We start from the raw sequence: 24,747 nt of genomic DNA, 5'->3' as shown, positions 1-24,747 counted from the left end.
TATTTGATTATGACCCCACTTTAACTCGCTAAAGACTATTTCCATATAAGTTTATATTTGTCTTTCTGTGTCTGGCCTGTTTCACTTACCATAATGTCCTCTAGATCCATCTATCTTTTTGCAAATGGCAGGATCTCCTTCCTTTTTAAGGATGAATAATATTTCACAGTGTGATGTGATGCATATGCCACAATATCTTTATCCACTTATCTGTCAACAGACACCTAGGTTGTTTCCATATCTTGGCCATTGTAAATTAATGCTTCACTGATCATGGGAGTGCAGATATCTTTATGAGTGGGTGATTTCACTTCCTTTGGGTCTATACTCAGAAGAGGGTCTGCTGGGTCAGGGTCTGCTGGGTCATGTGGTAGGTCTAATTTCAACTTCCTTAGGAACCTCCATAGTGTTTTCCATAAGGGTTGTATGAATCTACATTCCCACCAACAGTATACTAGGGTTTCCTTTTCTCCACACCCTCACCAACACTTGTTATCGCTTGTCTTTTTGATAATAGCCATTCTGATGAATATGAAGTGATATCTCATTGTGGTTTTCATTTGCATTTCCTTGGTGATTAGTGATATTGAGCATCTTTTCATATACCTGTTGCTATACTTAAATGTGTCCTCCAAAGTTCGTGTATTGGAAACTTAATCCCTAATGCAACAGTGTTGGGAGGTGGGACCTTTAAGAGATGATTAGGTCATGAGGTCAGCCCTCATGAATGGGATTATGTCAGTGTCAAGGGAGTGAGTTTGTTATCAAGAGAGTGGGTTTGTTCTAAAAGTGAGTTCAGCTCTCTCTTGCTCTTGCGTGCACTTGCTTGCCCTTCTGCCTTCTGCTATGGGGTGACACAGCAAGCAGATCCTCACCAGATGCTGAGCAGATTCTGGTGCTATGCCTTTGAACTTCCCAGTCTCCAGAATCATGAGCAAAATAAACTAATATTGTTATAAATTATCCGATCTCTTTTTCTTATTATTTTTTATTTTATTATTATTAAACTTTAAGTTTTAGGGTACATGTGCACAATGTGCAGGTTAGTTACATATATATACATGTGCCATGCTGGTGTGCTGCACCCACTAACTCATCATTTAGCATTAGGTATATCTCCTAAAGCTATCCCTCCCCGCTCCTCCCACCCCACAACAGTCCCCAGAGTGTGATGTTCCCCTTCCTGTGTCCATGTGTTCTCATTGTTCAATTCCCACCTATGAGTGAGAATATGCAGTGTTTGGTTTTTTGTTCTTGCGATAGTTTACTGAGAATGATGATTTCCAATTTCATCCATGTCCCTACAAAGGACATGAACTCATCATTTTTTATGGCTGCATAGTATTCCATGGTGTATATGTGCCACATTTTCTTAATCCAATGTTGGACATTTGGGTTGGTTCCAAGTCTTTGCTATTGTGAATAGTGCCACAATAAATATACGTGTGCATGTGTCTTTATAGCAGCATGATTTATAGTCCTTTGGGTATATACCCAGTAATGGGATGGCTGGGTCAAGTGGTATTTCTAGTTCTAGATCCCTGAGGAATCGCCACACTGACTTCCACAAGGGTTGAACTAGTTTACAGTCCCACCAACAGTGTAAAAGTGTTCCTATTTCTCCACATCCTCTCCAGCACCTGTTGTTTCCTGACATTTTAATGATTGCCCTTCTAACTGGTATGAGATGGTATCTCATTGTGGTTTTGATTTGCATTTCTCTGATGGCCAGTGATGGTGAGCATTTTTTCATGTGTCTTTTGGCTGCATAAATGTCTTCTTTTGAGAAGTGTCTGTTCATGTCCTTTGCCCACTTTTTGATGGGGTTGCTTTTTCTTGTAAATTTGTTTGAGTTCATTGTAGATTCTGGATATAGCCCTTTCTCAGATGAGTAGGTTGTGAAAATTTTCTCCCATTTTGTAGGTTGCCTGTTCACTCTGATGGTAGTTTCTTTTGCTGTGCAGAAGCTGTTTAGTTTAATTAGATCCCATTTGTCAATTTTGGCTTTTGTTGCCATTGCTTTTGGTGTTTTAGACATGAAGTCCTTGCCCATGCCTATGTCCTGAATGGTAATGCCTAGGTTTTCTTCTAGGGTTTTTATGGTTTTAGGTCTAACGTATCCAATCTCAGATATTCTGTTATGGCAAAAGAAAATGGACTAAGATACCTGCTAGACATTTTTATGTCTTCATTGGAGAAATGTCTGTTCAGATCCTTCACCCATTTTTGTTTCTTTTTCCGCAACTGAGTTGTAAGAGTTCTTTGTAAAATTTGAATATTAACCCCTTAATGTAGTTTGCAAACATTTTTTCCCTGTATGTAGGTTGCCTTTTCATTTTATTGATTGCTTCCTTTCCTGTGCTTTTCTTTTTCTTATAACTTATCCATTGAAGAACCTGGGCTTTTGACCTGTAGAGTTTTCCACAGGCTGGCTTCTGCTGATTGCACCCTCATATCAGGCTACCAAGGGCACAAAATATCTGATTGTTTCTTTTCCCAAGTTAGCAGCTGTTGATGCTTAATGGCTGTACCTGTTAATTCACTGGGGCTAGCAAAATGGGGATATTCTAATTCTGTCATTTGTTTTTCCATTACTGATCAGAATACATTCATAAAGAGACATTCCCTTCATCTACCCAAGTGGGACAGCTCACATAGAGGAAAGGTTGGATAATGCTTGATTCTTCCCTTTTACTTAAGCAGTTTTCAAGGAAATGAAGTAGTTCCCTTACATCCTCTGACGATGACAAATTCTTTTTCTAATATCACAATGAACTCATGGATTTAAGTGTACTTGATGGATTTCAAGCTACTATAATTATTATACAATCATGCATCATTCAATGACGGGGATATGTTCTGAGAAATGTGTCATTAGGTGATTTAGTCACTTTGCAAACATCACAGGGTGTACTTACACAAACCTAGCTTACTACACACCTAGGCTATATGGTATAGCCTATTGCTTCTGGGCTACAAACCTGTACAGTATGGTACTATATTGAATACTGTAGGCAATTATAACACAATGGTAGGTATTTGTGTATCTAAACATAGAAAAGGTACAATAAAAATATGGTATTAAATCTTTTGGGATTCAGATGTCTCGGAGGATTGAAAAAAAAATCTTACAGGACCACCATTGTGTATTTGGTTCATTGTTACTATAATGTCATGCAGCATATGACTGTATTTATGAAAGCAAAAATTCTTTCATATATGGCCAGTGGTAGCCTCTTCAGGTTAGCCCCTAAGTCCTTTTGACATGGCCCTCGTCATCCCTTGTGGCATTGTTTCACTGTAAAAAGCTTCACTTTAGTGCTGGCAGGCTGACTGCTTTCAGGGGCTTTGTCACATGTCTTCCATTTTCCAGAAACCTGTAAGCCTGATGGAACAGAACTATATGTGGCCTCTGGTTTTACCTACTTAGCAAAGAGCTCCAAGAACACCTCATTTCTGTTTTTGCATAATCACAACTCTTATGTAGAGATTTAAAAACCTAAGGGATGACACACTGGCGATTTTGCATGATTCAGCATCAAGACTACGCTACATCCTATTTAAGTTACTGTGTGACTGTTCTTTTTCCTTTCCACCCTCATGCCTGCCTTCCAACCCTGCTGAACTACTTACGCAAAGTTTTGAGCCTTTCCACCTTAATGCCTTTGTGCATGCTGCTTCCTCCTGCCCCACTTTAGCCTTAGCTTAGTCACCACTTCTTCCTGGAAGCCTCCCCAGACAACTGATCTGAGAGAGATGTCTCTTTTGTTTGTTCCCATAGCATCTTGGTTTTGCCTTATCGTAGCACTTATCTCACTGATTGCAATTGTCTGTTTATCCATCTGCTCACTCCCTTGTTGCCCACGAGACTGTGAGTGGCAGGGCATGTGGCTTGCTCACTTCATCTTCCCCAGTATCTGCACAGTGTCCAGCATATTAGTGGGCTATCAACAGGTAATTGTTGAATGAATGGATAAAGCCCAAACTTCTTCATGTCACTCTTCCCATTGCACTTCCACCACTCCTGGTTCATTCTTCTGCTAGACCGCTCACTACGCTGAGTTGAAATCTACCCATATCCTAATTGTACCCTTCTCCCTATCCCAGCTCTAATCCCCTTTTCTAGCTTCATTGTCTAGCAGGATTCACAGTGCAGAGTAGGCACTCAAATAAACTCTTGGTGTTACTTCTCTTCCAATATTGTTATTAAAAGATAAGAAATCTATTGTCTCCATAACACTAAGAGCGGTTAATGTGAAACTTGTTTCTGTGCTTAGTTTGACTTCCTCTTTTAGAATCATTTTTGGGAAGTGCAACAAAGTTCCTCTTTACATTTCCCCCACCAAAGTGGCTTTTGGAAAGTTTGGAGCACCCCATGCTCCCTCCCCATGAAAGCTTTCCTCAGCAGGCACACATGGCATTCTCTCATCCCCTGAGCCCCTTCCCGGGACTAGGCCTTATGTTCCTGTTTGCCTCAGTTGACGCCAGAAGCCCAGGTTTCCCACTTTCAAACCCCACAGCAAGACTTGAGCTCCTTCTCTTATGTTTAGTGGCTCTACTCCCATCCAGTGCCACGAGCATACAAACATGCTGTTATTTTTCCTGTCTTAAAAACATGGACTTAATCACACCATGTTGTTTGTCTCCTGAGTTTGTCTCCTTGTTTGACTCATGGCCAGACCCCTTCTCAAAGCTTTATACTGTCTGTAAAGGCAGGAGCAAACCAGGATTCACCTGCCCCAACCTGACATGGAGTGACTGGAAGGCAGTCCTGGAAGGGCTTTTTATTCTAAGGCATAATTGGAGGTCAGTGCTTCTTTGGATTCTCTGCCATCTCAGATTCATGTTCTCTGAGCAGGGAGGGAGCTGAGAATACTCCAAATAGTGTATTTTCCTTTTTCCCTGGCCTCTTGGTCAAAGCTGGTGGGCTTAGAAAGTATCACACATAAATGAAGCTAGAGATACAAAAGACTTCCTGTCCCAGGGGTCGCTGTACCTCCTGGCAGAACCCCACACTTCCTGCTGTCACACATGCTACCACATGGGAGAGAAAAACCACAGAGCTATAAATCTCCCTGCGGTCAGCCCGTCATCCTTCTCTGTGCTCAATTCCCAACGGGGGCTAATGCCATAGTTCCCTACCGCAGAAAGTAAGGATACACTATCCATGCAGGCTGGCCTGTCTGGCCCTTTGATGAACAAAGGGCACCTAAATGTAAGACAAGGAACTCAAACATTTCCTTCCCCCTGGCTCCATGAGAGGGCAGGGAGGTTTACAGATCCAGGGGACTCCCTAGGGCTTTGGTCAATTGTAAATACCTCTTTCCCCAGGCCAGAGATCTGCACCCTTTCTTTGTACTGAGCCAAGATGGTACTGTCTACATCAAACATTCTAAGTCAATGGTGAGTGGGAAGCCAAGGAGCCCTAGGTCATTCTCAGTAGTTCTCAGTAGCACAAAAAGAGACCTGTCATATCTTGGCACTGGTTTCTGTGGAATATCATTCTCTTTTCTTTTCTGAGCATGGACTGAGCTTTACCTGTTCATCTGACTTCCAGGCTTGGCTCTTTCCAAGATTCCTATTCCATTAAGGAAAATTCCTTTTTGTTTTTACAGTGTTTCAAAACAGGGGCACTGATAGCTTTAGGCCAATCCTGCCATGCCCCACCTCCAACTCCATCTCCAGGCTTTATAACAAGCAAAACCCACATATTTTCAGATGCTCCCGAGAGGAATTATACCATCCCTGGTTGAAAAACACTGTGACTTAGGGGGTGAATGCTTAAGAGTCTCCCATCTTTAAAAAATCCCTTGACCCCAGAGCTTTCCCCCTTTACAGTCAGATGTTTCTGAAGAGCTGGCTACACTTCCTCTCTTTTTTTTTTAACTTCACATCCATTACCGATCCTTCCATCCCAACCTGAGTTCAAATTCATTCCTACAGTTGTTTAGCTATGTGACCTTGAGCACATTACTTAATCTCTCTGAACCTCAATTTTATCAGACATAAGATGGAGATAGTAATAGTTACCCCTCCCATAGTATAGTTTTAGGGATTAAATGGGTTACAGTAAAGCGCTTAGACAAGGGTCTCTTACATAGGAAGTGTAACTAGCCAAGCTAGTTAATTCTCTGAGAATTCTATTAGTGTTTTAATCATCATTGGGGGTTTTATGGAAGACAATTTGTCACCTTCAGACACTGGCAATCCTCTCTCCTCCTCTCCAATGTGTATGATTTTCCTTCTTGGCCAGTTGTGTGGAACTTAAATAACAATGTTAGAAGATACTGGGGCAGTGGTGAGCATTTGTGATTTTCATCTGATTTTAATATATGATATTGGCTCTTGAACTGAGATAGATAATAGTAAGAAAGCTTCCTTCTAGTTCTTTATTGCTAAGATTCTTTTAAAGCTTCAGGATATGTTAAATTTCTACTACATTCCTTTGCTGCATCAATTTCAATGATTGTATAATTCTGGCCCTTCAAACTGTGGGTGTGAATCCCATTACTAGAGTCTCCAATCCTGACCCATCCTTAAAATCATCCAATAAAGCAGACTTGAAGATGGGCACTAGTCCTGTAATACAAAGCGTTTCATCATTAGAATGGCTGATTTGCTTCCTTCCTGCTGTCCTTGTCATGACATGGGTTCTTGGCATAGCCTGAGAAACAAGAGAAATTGGTCCAGTAACTCCTTATTGAATTGCCTTTCTGCAGGCCTGGCGCAAGCGCTGGTTTGTGCTCCGGCGAGGCCGCATGAGCGGCAACCCCGATGTCTTGGAGTACTACAGGAACAAGCACTCCAGCAAGCCCATCCGGGTGATAGACCTCAGCGAGTGTGCAGTGTGGAAGCATGTGGGCCCCAGCTTTGTTCGGAAGGAATTTCAGAATAATTTCGTGTTCATTGTCAAGACTACTTCCCGTACATTCTACCTGGTGGCCAAAACTGAACAAGAAATGCAGGTGTGGGTGCACAGCATCAGTCAGGTCTGCAACCTTGGCCACCTGGAGGATGGTGCAGGTAAGAGCAGAGTTGGGGCTCCCACGTGCTAAGGGGTATCCCAGGACTGGAGGGTTACTGCAGAAAAACAGTTCCAGATGCCAAGCCTGCCTCCTTGAGGGTGTTTTGGCAGGCTAATTTATATCAGAACTGTTCCTACCAAATACAATACTGGAAATTGCCCTCTTTTCCCCAGTCCAAATGTGGGAAGGCAGAGTCCATGCACACGCTGAGCATTGCAGGTTACTTTAATGGCTTTAAAACCCCCTCATGTCTTTGCTCTCATTCAGCCACGGTGAAAGTCAAATGTGGATGAAGATGTCTTCCCATGATGCTGACACTCATGACTTTCTAGAAATATGAACTATTGCCATACTTCAGAATATTCTGGAACTCCAGCATTTCTGGTGCCTATTGGGTTGTTCATCACTAAATGGTAGAAAGAGAGAACTTGGCTACTTATCGTAGGCAAGAAAGATTTCCTGATACCTCCAAATGTCTCAAGTTCTCTGCAGAGGAAATTAGTTGTAAGTTTGCTCTGGGCCATTTCTGGGCAGTGGGAGCAATTGACCCATGAAGAGTACCCCAGAATCTCTCTCTCTCTCTCTCTGCCACACGCACACAAGCACACACACAACTCATCCTGTGTAATTTTCCAGGTATATTGTAACCTAGGGTTACAATTCACTTCCCTTCATAGATTTTGTTGTTGAGCCCCTGACATTATTGCAGCATGTCCTATTCCTCAAAATATGAGATTTTGAATCTGGTTTCTTTTAGCCTCTTAGTCTAGTAGACAAAACTTTGCCCCTAAATCCTGTAATCTATAGTTGCTTCAACATTTTAAGGGTTACTGCATGGTTTCCACCATCTGCCACTGAAATAGCCACACTCTAACGCTAGGTGGCAATGGAGAGTCAGAGTTGAATCTCCCTCCGGGACAGGCACAAGAGTGTGCTTCCTGAGAACACATTCCTTTTCGTTTCACGAACCAGGGAAGCATATTAAGTGAGGCTATTCAATACTATTGCTGAGCATTGGGAGCACTCAAATAAAAGGAAGTGAAGTGATGGCAAGTTCTTTATCCTTGGTACAATGGACAAAACTTAATTGGAAAAGTAGCATTAAGTAGGTTCTGGCTAGAGTCTGACGTTATGCAAATGAAGCAGAACCTCCCTGACCAACTTCTCCAGCCTTGCTGCTGGCTCTTTACCACCCTGTTCTGTACCTTCAGCCCTGACTAGGTATATCGTCATATACTGTGTTATATGTCTCCTCTGTTTCTTTCCTTATCCAGGAGTTATCCTAAAACATACATACATAATATGTTTCCCAATAACCCAAGAGCACCAGGAATGAGTAAGGCACCAGGCCAAAACTGGAGCGCCTGCCCCGGCATGAAGTTGGAGGAAGCCAGAAAACTCACCTATGACCCTTTCCATTCTCTGTAGCCCCCCTCTCGGTTTTTAGAACCACATAAGAGCAGGGTCCTGTTCATCTGAGAATTACACCCAAAGGGCTTTCTTGTGGCTTTTCACAGAGTGTTTGGTTCTGTCTCCAGCAACCATATAGTAGTCAACACATTGTGTGTGTACCCTGGCCAGGAGCTCTGTTGAAATGCTTTTGTATATTAACTCGTCTCATCCCCACAGCAGTTCTATGGCCTATGTGTGATTATTATCTCCACTGTATAGAAAAGGAAACTTGGAGAAGGCAGGTCATGTAGTAATGGCTATGTAGTAGAGCCTGGACTTGAACCCAGGCAGTTCTGGGTCATCCTGACTCAGGAATCCTGGACTATTAACTTGGTTCAAAAGGGAAATAAAAGCAGGCTTTTCATTGGCTGTTTCTGATCTGGAGTTCTCATTGATTCCTGATTCAAATTCATCTTAAGGGCCATGTTCTCAGGTGATGGGGAGAATGTTACGCTCCTTGAGAAAAAGAAATGGACTTTTCCAGCCACCACAGCACGTGTTTCTTTCCTTCCCTTTACTTATAACAGTGATGAACAGGATTCTTTATTTATGTGTTATTTGTCTGTCTTCTCTGCTAGAATCTAAACTTCAGTAAGGGCAGGATCTTTGTCTTGGCTGTATTGTGAGGGTTAGTGGCATTCTGGGCACGTGGTAGATGTAATAGGTATTCTATATAGACATATACCTATATAATAAACATGTATAGATATACATACATATATGCACAAGTACATATATAACTATATGCATGTACTTGTTATGCATATATATAGATATATGTTTGTTTGTTGAGTGAAAAAACAATGAGGCAGGGCTGCTGCTGAGGGCCATAAAGAAGCTGTGTGTAGATTAACTGCAGATTTTTAGGCCAAGAATGCTGGGTTTTTTACTCTTAATTGATTCAACACTTTGCTCTTGAAACATTGGCCTTCTTTCCCAGACATTGTTTATAGCTTGGGGAAATGGTCTTCTCCATCAGTACAAACACCAGCTGTGATTTGCATCTTCTGTTTGGCTTCTTTGATTCTGTTGGAGAAATTTTGAGTGCGTGTTATAGCCATTCTTAAACATTAACCTGGGAAATGATTTCTCCAGCAGATTCCATGGAGAGCCTCTCTTACACGCCCTCCTCCCTGCAGCCATCCTCTGCCAGCTGCCTTCTTACCGCCCATGCTGCCAGCTCCTCTTTGCCAAGAGATGACCCAAACACTAATGCCGTAGCCACTGAGGAAACCAGAAGTGAGTCAGAGCTTCTCTTCCTTCCAGATTATCTGGTTTTGTCCAACTGCGAGACTGGAAGACTGCACCATACCAGGTATGCTTATGCCTAGGACTCTGTCTGAGCTGGGCCTGCTAGCATGCTCTCTAGAGTCACACTGCCTCCTCTTGCAGTCTGTAGCTGAGATGTGTTCAGTGTGCTTCACCAAATTAGTCCATTTAGTGGTAGCATTTTCTAGTGGGTGTGTCTGCTCTCACCTCTCTTCCTGCCAATGTCAAGGCAGGAACAGATCGCTATGAACCACTGTGAAAGATGAAGCATGTAGTATACTAAACAGAATGAGTCATGCATTTCAGCATTGTGGTTTTCACTTCTAGCCTTGCATTTTCATGTGTATCTGATGCTTAGAGGATGAAAAAATCAACAAACCATTTTTCTTTTGCCACACCAAGGGGTTGGTGTAACTGAGTGTTGTAGAGGGAATGTGGCTATGCAAGTAGCAAGCAAGGTGGTACTGGGGAGATGGGAATGAGACCAGCGTTGGTTTTGTGGTGGGTGGATGGCTGCATTTTAGTCCAACTTACATGCTTTTCTTCCCCAGTCTACCCACCAGATGTGATAGCTGGTCAAACTCAGACCGTTCATTGGAACAGGCTTCATTTGATGATGTTTTTGTTGACTGCCTGCAGCCGCTCCCCTCCAGTCATTTGGTCCACCCCTCATGCCATGGCAGTGGAGCTCAGGAGGTGCCATCCTCAAGGCCTCAGGCTGCCCTGATCTGGAGTAGAGAAATCAATGGGCCACCCAGGGACCACTTGTCTTCTTCACCATTGCTGGAAAGTTCCTTAAGTTCCACCATTCAGGTAGATAAAAATCAAGGTTCTTTACCCTGTGGAGCAAAAGAACTAGACATTATGTCCAACACTCCACCTCCCCGCCCCCCTAAGCCAAGCCATCTGTCTGAACGGCGCCAAGAGGAGTGGAGTACACACAGCGTTAGCAAGAAGCCAGAATGCACTCTGGTTCCAAGAAGAATCTCCCTCTCTGGTTTAGACAACATGAGAACCTGGAAAGGTAAGCGTTGGGTCCTAAGATTCAGGCGCCAGGAAAACCCTGGCTCCTCTTCACTCTTTGTGTCCATGTGAGGTCGTGCCAATGGACCAAAACGATGGGGCTGGGTTAGAATTACCTTGATGTGTGCAGCTTGGTAAAAAGCCACATCAGTAGTGTGTACTTGTGTACATATGTGCTTGTCCCTTGCTCAGGCTGGCCTGATCTTCTAATGGGGCTGGATCCTTGGTGGAAGCATATACCCTGAAAGCAGCACTCTTCTGTTCCCGGATCCCCCCACCCCTCCTTTGAGCCTGACCACCAGGAGAGACATTTAGGTCCCCATAGATGCTGCAATAGGTTGGAACCCTGGTCCCTTGTGATGGGCTTGCCCATGCAAGTCCTTGCCCATGTGGTAAGCTTCCCACCTGAGTCTGAGCTCCTAGTGTTTTTTGGAGTCACTCAGGGACCCACTTGGTACAAAAGTTGATGTCTTTTGTCTCAACTCAGTCCCATTCCCTTCTTTGCCTCTCTCTCACATACATAGAGAGTCCTGAGATCACAGACCATCACTGCCTTCTATTTTTTAGCAATCCCATCAACCTCATTCATCATCCCATTACACTTGTTCTTTCCAAATTCTAAGTGGCTGTACAAAGGACCCTCCCACAGCCCTCTTTTGCCCTTTTCTATAAGGCCATTTATCCTCACGAGGTTATCTTGCAATTCTGCTTGCAGTTCCATCTTCCTCCGCCTGTTTCTTTCCACCTGGGCCTCTCTGGCCTTCAGAAGCTGTTTGGTGAAAGCCAATTCAAGCCCATTCATTGTGGTTTTTCAGTAACCTCTTCTTTACTGCTTTGCTGGGCCACCTCATCTTTCTGCCATGAGCCAACCAACCTTAGCATTTTGCTCTTCTTTCTTACATCAGTCTGTATCTCTCAGATACACAGATAGACACAAAAACTAGTTGTCTATCTCTGTGTCTCCTTTCTTCTTTCTTTTCTCTCTTTCTTTCTCTCTCCATTGAAATATAATCACCCACACCTCACTACTTATTTAGGCCATGTTTTCAAGGAATTATGGAAAGTGGAAGGAGTGCAAATTTATTTTCAAATTGTACGAATCTCTCATTCTGACTGAGAATTAAGTCACTAGTAAAAACCTTCCCTAATGTCCCTAATGATGTTACCATTACGTATGTTGCTTCCTTTTGACAGTCCTTATGAAATAGGTGTATACTGATTACACAAATGATCTGGATATGCTAACATGTGTGAACAGTTGACAAAAAGGGAAAAATGAAAGTGGTTAAGCAGATTTTAGGAAGTGAAATGAATAAAACCAGTAGAATAATAACATATGAAAATGAATTAAAAGTCTTAAATTGAAGAACAAAAACTTGAAATAATTTGAAATTTCAACACAAACATAAAACAATTAGATTGTGTTCTTTTACATGAAGGCAAACAAAGGTTAAAACTAAGTAAAATAGAGGTTTTGACCATGAAACAAAGACCAAACAACAGTGGTGCCTAGAAGCAAAATGGCTCTGATAAAGCAGAGGGAATGCATAAAGTTTATTGTTCTGCCTTTCCCACTGAGATTTGCCTGGAATCTGTGTTGGTACGTGGTGGCAGAGTGAGGTCAAGGTTCATTTTTGTCCATCTGGATCTCCATCCGATGACCCTGTCCCCATGGCTCTCCAGCGCCCCCTCTGCCATAGATGAAGTGCCCATGTATGTGAGGGTCTGAGTCTCCTTTCTGCTTTCTATCCCTTGGAGCCTACTTGTCCAGCTTGCACCAATACCACACTCTCTTAATTACTGTACCATTCTATCTTAATATCCAGTAGGACAAGTCCTCCTGCCTTTAAGAATATAATGGCTATTCTAGGGTCAATTTTACAGTCAGCTGGTGAGGTTCTAGATACACATATATAAATATATTGGGGATTTGAGGAGGATTGCATCCGATCTGTAGATCAGTTTGTGAAGATTTGACATCTTTACAATGTTGAATTTTCCAATCCACGAATAGGAAATATGCTTCCATTTATATAGGTCTTATTTTTGTATTTTAAAATATTTAATTGACAAATAAAGATTGCATGTATTCAAGGTGTGAATGCATATGCATCAGAACATGATGATTTGATGTGCATATGCATTATGTACTGATTATTACAATCAAACTAATTAGCACATCCATGGCCACCCATGCTGTACATTGGATCCCCCAGACTTGTTCACTTACCACTGAAAGTTTGTACCTTTTGACCAACATATTCTCATTTACCTGCATTCCCCAGTCCCTGACAACCACCATTTTACTATTGCCATGAGTTTGACTTTTTTAGATTCCACATATAAGTGAAATCATGCAGTATTTTTTTTTCTGTGCCCAGCTCATTTCACTGAACATAATCTCATCCTGGTTTACCCATGTTGTCACAAATGACAGGATACCATTCCTTTTTAAGGCTGAGTAATATTCCACTCTGAATATATACCACATTTTTTATATCCATTATATCCTTTATCCATTCATCCAGTGATGGACACAAATTGACTACATGTTGTATTAGTCCATTCTCATACTGAAAATGGACTAAAGAACTATTTGAGGCTGGGTGCGGTGGCTCAGACTGTAATCCCAGCACTTTGAGAGGCGGGAGTGGGCAGATCACAAGGTCAGAGGTTCAAGACCAGCCTGGCCAATATGGTGGAACCCTGTCTCTACTAAAAATACAAAAATTACCCAGTGTGGTGGCGGGCGCCTGTGGTCCCAGCTACTCGGGAGGCTGAGGCAGAAGAATCGCTTGAACCTGGGAGGCAGAGTTTGCAGTGAGCCGAGATCACACCACTGCACTCCAATCTGGGTGACAGAGCAAGACTTCGTCTCAAAAAAAAAAAAAAAAGAGAAAAGAAAAAAGAACTGCCTGAGACTGGGTAATTTGGGTAATTTATAAAGCAAAGAGATTTAATTGACTCACTCACAGTTCCACAGGCTGTACAGGAAGCATGGCTAGGGAGGCCTCAAGAAACTTACAATCATGGAGGAAGACAAAGAGGAAGGAAGCATGTCTTACATGGCTGGAGCAGGAGGAAGAGAGTGAAGGGGGAGGTGCTACATACACTTTTAAACAAGCAGATCGTGTGAGAGTTCTATCACAAGACAGCACTAGGGAGATGGTGCTAAACCATTAGAAACCACCCCCATGATCCAGTCACCTCCCACCAGGCCCTACTTCCAACATTGGAATTACAATTCAACATGAGATTTGTGGGGGACACAGGGCCAAACTATATCACATGTTGTGGCTATTGTGAATAGTGCTGCAATAAACACAGAAGGGCAAATATCTCTTTGACATACTGATTTCATTTCTTTTGGATATGTATCCAGAAGAGAGATTGCTGGATCATAAGGTAGTTATATTTTTAGTTTTCTGGGGAACCTCCATACTGTTTTCCTTAATGGCTATACCAATTTACATTCCCACCAACAGTGTACAAGGGTTCTCTTCTCTACATGCTCTCCAACACTTGTATTTCTTGTCTTGTTTGATATTAGCCATCCTCACAGGTGTGGGCCGATACCTTGTGTGGTTCTGATTTGCATTTCCCTGATGGTTAGTGATGTCGAGCATTTTTTCATGTACCTGTTGGCCATTTCAGAAATGTCTATTCGGATCTTTGCCCATTTTAAAATTAGGTTATTTAGTTTTTTTGCTACTCAGTTATGTGAGTTCCTCATATATTTTTACTGTTAACCCCTTTTATATGATTTGCAAATATTTTCTCTCGTTCTCTAGGTTGCCTTTTCATTTTGTTGATTGTTTACTTTCCTAAGCAGACACTTGTTAGTTTGATGTAGCTCCGCTTGTTTATTTTTGCTATTTTTGCCTGTGCATTTGGAATCATATCCAAAATATCATTGTCAATACCAATGTCAATGAGCTTTCCCCCTATATTTTCTTCTAGGGGCTAAATGGTTTTAGATTTTAGATTGAAGTCTATAATCCATTTCAAGTTAATTTTTTGTATATGGTATAAGAAAAGGGCCCAACTTCATTCTTTTGCATGTGGATATCCAGTTTTCCCAACACCATTTATTGAAGAGACTCTCCTTTCTCCATTGTGTATTCTTTGCACTCTTGTCAAAGCGTAGTTGACCATGTACATGTGGGTGTATTTCTGGCCTCTCTATTCTGTTCTTTTGGTTTATGTATCTGTTTTTATGCCAGTACAATGTAGGTTTTATTTGTGTATATAATGTTTTATAGTTTTTAGTGTAGAAATTTTACATATCTCTTATTAATATATTTCCATGTATTTGCTATTTTTTATGTTATTGTCAATGGTATTTTAATAACTGTTTTTTGCTGTTGTATGAAAACTTAAATTGAGTTTTGGATTTTGATTTTATATCCAGCTTTTTAAAACTATGGATTATTTTGTCTTTTCTTTGCATATAATTATATTGCCTGCAAATAATAATAGCTTTGTTTTTTCTTTAACAACCCTTGTATTTTTCATTACTTTTTCTTATGTCACTGCATGGGATAAGAAGTCCAGTACGTTACTGAATAGTCATGGTGACAATATGGATCCTTGTATCATTCCTGATCTCAGATAGAAAGCTTCTAATATTTCACCATTACAATGTGGTTTGCTGTGGAATATTGTAGATACCATTCATTAGATTAAAGTCATTCACATATTTTCTCCTTTGCTAACTGTTATTTTCTAAAGTCATGAATAGATGTATTTCTTTTATTTTTAATTGACAAATAATTGTATACATTTATGGGATACAATATGATGTTTTGATATACATCTATATCATGGAATGATTAAAATCAAGCTAATTAACAAACATTACCTAATATAATTATCATTTTTTGTGGTTAAAGCACTTTATAATCATATTATTTTTATCATGTTAATGTCAAGAAATTCACTGGATAATTTTTTTAGTGCTAAACTAACCTTGGCATTTCTGGAATAAACCCAACTTTATCATGATACCTATCCTTTTTATAAATTACTAGATTTGTTTTGCTCATATTTTGTTTAGAACTTCAAAAAAAAATCTGTGTTCATGAGGGAGATTGTCCTGTAACTTTCTTTTATCATGACGTCTTTGGTTTTGGTAAAAATGTTATGCTGATGTCATAAAATGTGGATTTATTTCTGGGTTCTCTATTCTGTTCCATTGGTCTGTGTGTCTGTTTTCATACCAATATCATGCTGTTTGGGTTATTGTAATTTTGTATATTTTGAATTGATGTAGTTTGATGCCTCCAGCTTTGTTCTTTCTAAATTTTTTTTTTTTTTTTTTTAGAAACAAGGTCTCATTCTGTCACCCAGGCTACAGTGCAGTGGTGTGATCATAGATCACTACAGCCTCAAACTTCTGGGCTTAAATGATCCTCCCACCTCAGTCCCCCAAGCTGCTGGGACTACAGGCTCACGCCACCACACTTGGCTAATTTGAAAAAAAAAATTTCTTTGTAGAGACAGGGTCTTGCTATATTGCCCAGGCTGATCTCGACCTCCTGACCTCAAGCGATCCTCCCACCTCAGCTTCCCAAAGTACTGGGATTACAGGCATAAGCCACTATGTCCAGCTCAGATTTGTTCTTTTTGCTCAGTATTGCTTTGGATGTTCAAGGTCTTTTGTGGTTCCATATACATTTTAGGATTGTTTTTTCTATTTCTGTGAAGAACGTAATTGATATACTGATATTTTGATAGAGAGTGCATTAAATCTGTAGATAAATTTGGGTAGCATGTTCATTTTAACAATATTAATTCTTCTGATCCATGAGCTTTTTTTTTTTTTTTTTTTTGAGATGGAGTCATGCACTGTCGCCCAGGCTGGAGTGCAGTGGTGCGATCTTGGCTCACTGCAACCTCTGCCTTCCAGGTTCAAGTGATTCTCCTGCCTCAGCCTCCCAAGTAGCTGGGATTACACGCATGCGCCACCACGCCCAGCTAATTTTTGCATTATTAGTAGAGATGGGGTTTCACCATGTTGATCAGGCTGGTCTTGAACTCCCGACCTAAGGTGATCTGCCCGCCTCGGCCTCCCAAAGTGCCAGGATTACAGGTGTGAGCCACCGTGCCTGGCCAGATCCATGAGCATTTTAACAATATTAATTCTTCTTTCCATTTGTTTGTGTCCTCTTCAATTCTTTTTATCAGTGTTTTGTAGTTTAGTTTTCATTGTACAGGTCTTTCACCTCTTTCATTAAATTTATCCCTGGGAAATTTTTTGTAGCTATTGTAAATGTTATTGCTTTCTTCCTTTCTTTTTCAGCTAGCTCATTGTTTGATGTATAGAAATGCTACAGATTTTTGTATGTTGATTTTGTATCCTGCAAACTTACCAAATTCATTTATCAGTTCTAAGAGTTTTTTAGTAGCATCTTTAAATTTTTCTATATTTAATACTATGTCATGTACAAATAGAGAGAATTTGTCTTCCTCTTTTCCAATTTGGATATCTTTTATTTCTTTCTTTTGCCTGATTGCTCTGGCCAGGACTTCCAGTAATATGTTGAATAAAAGTGGCAAAAGTGGGCATTCTTTTCTTGTTCTAGTTCTTGGAGGAAAGGCTTTCAGCATTTCCCCATTCTCTATGATGTTGGCTGTGGGTTTGTCATATATGGCCTTTATTATTTTGAGGTATGTTCCTTATATGCCTAGTTTGTTGATAGTTTTTTTAATCATGAAGGGATGTTGAATTTTATCAAATGCTTTTTATGCATCTATTGAGATGATCATATGGTTTTTATCCTTGATTCTGTTGATGTGATGTGTCTCATTCTTGCATCTCTGAGATGAATCCCACTTGATCATGGTGTATTATCTTTATGATGTATTGTTTGACTCAGGTTGCTAGTGTTTTTTGGTTTTTTAATTTTTTAAACTTTTATTTTAGGTTTCGGGTACATGTGTAGGTTTGTTACATAGGGAAATGCGTGTCACGGGGTTTGTTGTACAGATTATTTCATAACCTAGGTACTAAACCTGGTATTTTGTTGAAGATTTTACATCTATGTTCATCAGAGATACTGGCCTGTAGTTTTCTTTTTTTTCTTGTGTCCTTGTCTGGTTTTGGTGTCAGGGTGATGCTGGTCTCGTAGAATGAGTTAGGGAGAATTCGCTCCTCTTCATTTTTTGGGGGATAGTTTGAGAAGCATTGATGTCACCTCTTCTTCAAATGTTTGGTAGAATTCAGCAGTAAAGCCATCAAGTTTCTGGGCTTTACTTTGTTGGGAGACTTTTTTTTATTATTGATTCAATCTCATTACTCATTATTGGTTTGTTCAGGTTTTCTAGTTCTTTCTGATTCAATCTTGGTAGGTTTTACGTGTCCAGGAATTTATCCTTTTCCTCTGGGTTTTCAAATTTGTTAATGTATAATTGTTCAAAACAATCTCTAATAACCGTCTGTATTTCTTTGGTAACTATTGTAATGCCTCCTTTTTCAGTTCTAATTTTATTTATCTGAGCATTCTTCGCTTTTTCTTACTCTAGTTACTGACTAAGTGACTAAACCACTTAGTCTAGTGGTTTATGGATTTTGTTTGTCTTTTTGAAGAACCAGCTTTTTCTGTAGTTCTGATGTGATCTTTATTATTTATTTCCTTATACTATTTTTCAGTTTGGTTTGCTCTTGCTTTTATAGTTTCTTTTTTCTTTTTAATTTTTGTGGGTACATGGTAGGTGTATATATTTACAGGGTACATGAGATGTTTTGATACAGGCATGCAATGTGAAATAATCACATCATGCATTTATTCTTCATGTTGCAAACAATCCAATTACACTCTTTTCGTTATTTAAAAATGTACAATTAAGTTATTATTGACTATAGTCACCCTGTTGTGTGGTCAAATATTAGGTCTTAATCTTTCTAATGAATTTGTGTATCTATTAATCATCCCCACTTCCCCCACAGCCCCCCACCCTGGCTACCTTTCCCAGCCTCTGGCAACCATTCTTCCACTCTTTATGCCCATAAGTTCAATTGTTTTGATTTTTAGATTCCACAAATAAGTGAGGACATGTGACATTTGTCTTTCTGTACCTGGCTTCTTTCACTTAACCTCCTTAATGACCTCCAGTTCAATCCATGTTGTTGCAAATGATGGGATCGCGTTCTTTTTTATGGCTGAAGAGTACTCTATCGTATATATATACCACATTTTCTTTATCTATTTATCTGTCGATGGGCACTTTGGTTGCTTCCAAATCTTGGCTACTGTGAACACTGCTGCAGCAAACATAGGAGTTTTGTATCTCTTTGATACACTGATTTCCTTCCTTTGGGGTATATACCCAGCGGTGGGATTGCTGGATCTATGGTAGCTCGATTTTTAGTTTTCTGAGGAACCTCCAAACTTCTCCATAGTGGTTGTACTAATTTACATTCCTGCCAACAGTGTACAAAGGTTCCCTTTTCTCCATATCCTCACAAGCATTTGTTATTGCCTGTCTTTTGGATATAAGCCATATTAACTGGAGTGAGATGATAATCTCATTGCAGTTTTTAAATATATTTTTTATTTTAACTTTTGTTTTAAGTTCAGGAGTACATGTGTAGGTTTATTAAATAGGTAAACTTGTGTCATAGGGGTTTGTTGACTATTTCATCACCCAGGTATTAAGCCTCGTATCCATTAGTTATTTTTTCTGATCCTTTCCCTCCTACCATCCTCTGCCCTCCAATAGGCCCCAGTGTCTATTGCTCCCCTCTATGTGTCCATGTGTTCTCATCGTTTAGCTCTGACTTATAAGTGAGAACATGTGGTATTGGGTTTTCTGTTATTGCGTTAGTTTGCTAAGGACGGTGGCCTCCAGCTCTGTATATGTTCCTGCAAAGGACATGATCTCATTATTTTTTATGGCTGCATAGTATTCCATGGTGTATATGGACCACATTTTCTTTATCCAATCTGTCATCAATGGGCATTTAGGTTGATTCCATGTCTTTGCTATTGTGAATAGTGCTGAAATGAACATATGCGTGCATGTGTCTTTACGTTAGAATGATTTATATTCCTTTGAGTATATACCCAGTGATGGGACTGCCGGGTTGAGTGGTATTTCTGTTTTTAGGTCTTTGAGGAATCACCACACTGTTTTCCACAATGGTTGAACTAATTTACATTCCCAAAAACAGTTTATAAGCATTCCCTTTTCTCTGCAACCTCACCAGCATCTGTTATTTTTTGACTTTTTAATAATAACCATTCTGACTGGTGTGGGATGGCATGTTATCGTGGTTTTGATTTACATTTCTTTAGTGATCAATGATGTTGAGTTTTTTTGTATCCTTGTTGGCTGCATGTATGTCTCTTTTGAGACAGTTTTGATTTGCATTTCTCTGATGATCAATAACATTGAGCACCTTTTCATATGCCTGTTTGTCATATGTTTGTCTTCTTTTGAGAAATGTGTATTCAAATATTTGTTCCATCTTTTAATCAGATTATTAGACTTTTTTCCTATAGAGTTGTTTGAGCTTCTTAAATATTCTGTTTATTAATCCCTTGTCAGATGGGTAGTTTGCAAATACTTTCTCCCATTCTGTGGGTTGTCTCTTCACTCTGTTGATTGTATTCTTTGCTGTGCAGAAGTTTTTCAAGTTCATGTGATCCCATTTGTCCATTTTTGCTTTGGTTGTCTGTACTTTTGGTGTATTGCTGAAGAATTTTTTTGCCCAGGCAAATGTCTTCGAGATTTTCCCTAATGTTTTCTTGTAGTAGTTTTATAGTTTGATGTCTTAGCCTTTTTTCCCTAATGTTTTCTTGTAGTAGTTTTATAGTTTGATGTCTTAGATTTAAGTGTTTAATCCATTTAGATTTGATTTTTGTATATGGTGAGAGATAAGGGTCTTAGTTTAATTATTTTGTGTATGGATATACAGTTTTCCCAACACCATTTATTTATGTGCCTATCTTTTTCCCAGTGTATGTTCTTGGCACCTTTGTCAAAAATGAGTTCACTGTAGGTGTGTGGATTTGTTTCTGAGTTCCCTATTCTGTTCCATTGGTCTATGTGTCTGTTTTCATGCCAGTACCATGCTGTTTGGTTACTATAGCTCTGTAGTATAATTTGAAGTCAGGTAATGTGATTCTTCCAGTTTTGTTCTTTTTGCTTAGGATAGCTTTGGCTATTCTGGGTCTTTTATGGTTCCATACAAATTTTAGGATTTTTTTCTATTTCTGTGAAGACTATAATAGGTATTTTGGTAGGGATTGCATTGAATCTGTAGATTGCTTTGGGTAGTATGGACATTTTAATAATGTTGATTCTTCCAGCACATGAACGTGGAATATTTTTCTATTTTTTGGTGTGCTCTTCAATTTCCTTCAATATTGTCTCATAGTTTTCCTTATAGAGGTCTTTCTCTTCTTTGGTTAAGTTAATTCCTAGGTATTTAAGTTTTTGTGTGGCTATTGTATATGGGATTACTTTTTAATTTCTTTTTCAGATTGTTCACTGTTAGCATATAGAAATGCTACTGATTTTTCTATGTTGGTTTTGTGGCCTGCAACTTTACTGAATTTGTGTATTAGTTCTAACAGTTTTCTTGTGTAGTCTTTAGGTTTTTCCCAATATAAGGCAGAGGAGCCTCACTTCATAGCTACCACCACCCCAGGCCATGGGGAGTACTGTCTGCCCATGTTCCCTTAAGGCCCAAGGGCACTTCAGGAAGCTTGCAATGAATGCTGTCATATAAGAGAAAAAGTGCCTTCCTTTACTCTGATCCCATCTGCATTCTATCTGTCACAAATCTCTTAAAGTATCTGGCACATGGATTATACCTATGTCTTTGATTCAGAGTTTTCTCTATATTTATGTTATTTGATGACTTCAAAAGGGTCTGGTAGTGGAAAGGGAGTTAAGGGCTTGTGCTCACACATGCAAGTCCCACAATAAGAAATTATTCCATAATAGTTTCTAAGAATTATTAAGTACTTTCTGTGTTCTAGGCAGTGTTCTACGTCCTTTCCAGAAGTCCTATGAAATAGGTTCTATTATTGGCTTCACTTTACAAATAGGAAACTGAGACATAGAGAGGGTAAGTAACTTGTCTAGTGCCACACAGCTAATACATGGTGGTGTAGGGATTTATAACTAGACAGTCTGACTTCAGGGTAGTTTTTAACCAGTACTTGTACATCTTTAAACATATGTAAGCATAGATATATACATATATACATACACATATATGTATATATAATATATATGCTTAATTCCATCAGTCTCTGTCACATCTTTTCTGAGCTGGGAGTTGTCCTTGCATTTTAAGATGTTGTCGAATTTTAAGTTTATTTCTTAGAGGCCTCCTGACTTTTCACACCTCCAAGCTCTTGAGGGCTGAGGGCTGAGGGCCGCTTTGCTCTGGCCACCACGTGCTGGGAGCACTTGCTGGACTTCTCTGCACCACTCAACACTGTTGGCCATTCTTTCCTTCCTGAGACTTTCATGGCACCATACCCCCCAAGTTTCCTCATTAATCTATGGTTGCTGTTTCTCAAGATACTTCACTGACTTATCTCTTAGTTCTTTGAATCTTGGATTCTCTAGAGTTTTGTACTTTTCTCAACACTTGCAACCTAGATAGTTTCATCTACTCTTCTGGTCTAAAGTATTCTAAATTTTAATATCACACTGTTTCTTGCATCCATCTGATGAGTTTCTAATCCTGGATAACTCCAAATGTCCTTTCTCTCCATGGGTCTACCTGAGTAGCTTTTCTGGTCACAGACCTCAATTGGGCCCTTAATGCTGCTCCACAAGGCAATCGTTTCTCTGTTCACCCTGTTCTCTTGCTCATTACAAGGAATATTTCAAACCTCTCTCCTCTCCTCAAACCTCCAGTTCTGCCTCCAGCTCAGAAGATTTATGTAACAAATGCAACAAGCATTGGTTAATTACTTGCTATATCTCCTCCTAATTCACAGAAAGAACTCAAACCATCGGCTAGAAACTTCTTCAAAATCTGGTCTGATTTTTCATCTGTTGGGGAAAAGTGTTCTGACTGCCCAGCTAGACTCTAATAGCAACTGTTGTGTTATGCTTCTCTGCCTCTCTGGACTCTAGTTTCAGTTGATATTGTTCTGCATTTCTCACCACCTTGGCTTATTTCTTGCAGCTGATGTAGAAGGCCAATCCTTAAGACACCGAGACAAGCGGCTTAGTTTAAATTTGGTAAGTTTAGCACTCAGGTTCTTTTAAGCATCAATTTTACCAAAAACAGCTTGATCTATGTATATTCCCTTGAAATCTTTAAGATTCAGCACTCTGAGTCTCTGAGGACTCTTACAGTCTCCCCTGAAGACTTGAACTTGCTTGGGAACTACAGGACTTGGTGTTCTATAAGGGCCTTATTGGTTCTAATGGTTCAAACACTTGCTCAACTTGGTGTAGCTACTTAGGGCATCACTTTATGCTTAAAGCATTTGCATAAATTCATAACCCTCTGTTTTCCAGTGTCAGATCTTGGAGAGTTATTGCCTATACTAAAACGATAAGTCCAGAGGCAGAACTTGAACTAGAGGCTTGTCTGACTTTGCTGAGGAAGTTCAGAGTTATACTTGGATAATTTGGAACTGAAACCATATGTACAGCTTTGGCCGCCCTCTGATAGCAGTTTCCATGACTGGTCTGTGGTTCCCAATCTGTATCTATTCTTTTGCAGCCATGCAGGTTCTCCCCGATGTACCCCACACCTTCAGCCAGTATCGAAGACAGCTATGTGCCCATGAGCCCCCAGGCTGGTGCCTCTGGTCTTGGACCCCACTGCAGCCCTGATGACTACATTCCAATGAACTCAGGAAGCATCTCAAGCCCATTGCCTGAGCTACCTGCAAACCTGGAACCTCCCCCAGTGAATAGAGATCTCAAGCCTCAGAGGAAATGTAAGCACTTGACCAGGCCTGCTGTACAGGGGTAGGGGAGCAAGGTTCCGGTGGTTGCATAGAAAAGGTTTCTGTAAAGGAAGACCTAGAGAAACCACCCCAGAGGGCCGGAAAGTATAAGGTCAGGAAAGAAGTGGCTGGGATAGAATAGGAAGGGCTGGGGCACCTTGCTGCCCCAGATTGTCATGATAATAGGAGTCGGGGGACTTACAGGCACTGTGGCCTTGCAAATACAGCTGACAAAGCCAGGTTCATTCCAGAGGGCTCATCTTTGGCTGTTTCCCTAACAAAGGCCCAGGAATAAGTGATGGTGGATTAGAATGGAATCCCACCTGGTATCTCCTCATTAGACAGCACTTGAATGTAATCATAGTGCCAGCCTCTGTAAGGCAGTCAGGAATAGCCTTTGACACCAATTCCTGAAGGTCAGACCCAGTCACATGCAGTTTATCACTCATCGTTCTGTGCATGCCCGTCAGCAGAGGTATTCAGGGATAGAAGAGGATTTTGGCAACGAGCAGGCTGACTCCTCTGCACACGGAGTTACTTGCAGCTTCTGTCTTACTCCCAGGCAGCTTCTCTGGTCTGCTAAGCAGCATGGACAGACAGGGAGATAGATAGGAAAAGAGGGAAAGAGGAAGAGCAGGTCAGAGTGACTTATTAACTTCATTCTTGCTCATCCTCCCCTTCCCAGTCGGCTGTGTGATTACGAGGAAGCACTGGTAGAATGACTGATCTCTTGTCCATTCCAACTTCTCTTTGCTCTTTAGAAAGCAAAAAAAGTCACTTCAGGTGGCTGTGCCCAAAGCTGCCAACTAAGACCCCTACTCATGCCTGGTCTACTCCAGGCATATTCCCTTAAATTTCAGTCAAACTACATTTATACATTTACAATGCATGTGCTGCACATGTATTGCTGTGGTGGGCACTGGGTGGGATACGAAGATGAGGAAGCAAGGGGAGGATCCCCTCAGTCTGAGGGGAGGACCCTCGAAATAGAATTATGAAATCAGTGCTAAATAGGAGAACAGACCCTGTCTTATGAGGTTCAGAGGAAA

The 24,747-nt window shown here is 40.5% G+C and overlaps 1 protein-coding gene across 5 annotated transcripts in view; it reads left to right on the top strand.

Annotated features, from left to right (window-relative positions):
• Positions 1 to 24,747, top strand: part of GAB3 (GRB2 associated binding protein 3) — a 75,657-nt gene that overhangs the window by 26,941 nt on the left and 23,969 nt on the right. For 4 of the 5 annotated variants that reach the window (XR_010125360.1, XR_008497207.2, XM_063660166.1 and 1 more), the window contains exons 2-6: positions 6,720 to 7,023; positions 9,573 to 9,792; positions 10,298 to 10,770; positions 22,924 to 22,979; positions 23,470 to 23,689. Coding sequence is in view for 3 of the 5 variants with exons in the window: in XM_063660166.1 (XP_063516236.1) it covers positions 6,720 to 7,023; positions 9,573 to 9,792; positions 10,298 to 10,770; positions 22,924 to 22,979; positions 23,470 to 23,689 (1,273 nt within the window). In the remaining 2 variants the exon portion in view is untranslated. The remainder of the gene's footprint in view (positions 1 to 6,719; positions 7,024 to 9,572; positions 9,793 to 10,297; positions 10,771 to 22,923; positions 22,980 to 23,469; positions 23,690 to 24,747) is intronic. The other variant, XM_054473093.2, reaches the window with a different exon arrangement.

This window comes from Pongo pygmaeus, chromosome X (assembly GCF_028885625.2).
Source record: "Pongo pygmaeus isolate AG05252 chromosome X, NHGRI_mPonPyg2-v2.0_pri, whole genome shotgun sequence".
NCBI classification, from domain to species: Eukaryota; Metazoa; Chordata; class Mammalia; order Primates; family Hominidae; genus Pongo; species Pongo pygmaeus.
This window is presented reverse-complemented; position numbering and strand designations above follow the sequence as displayed.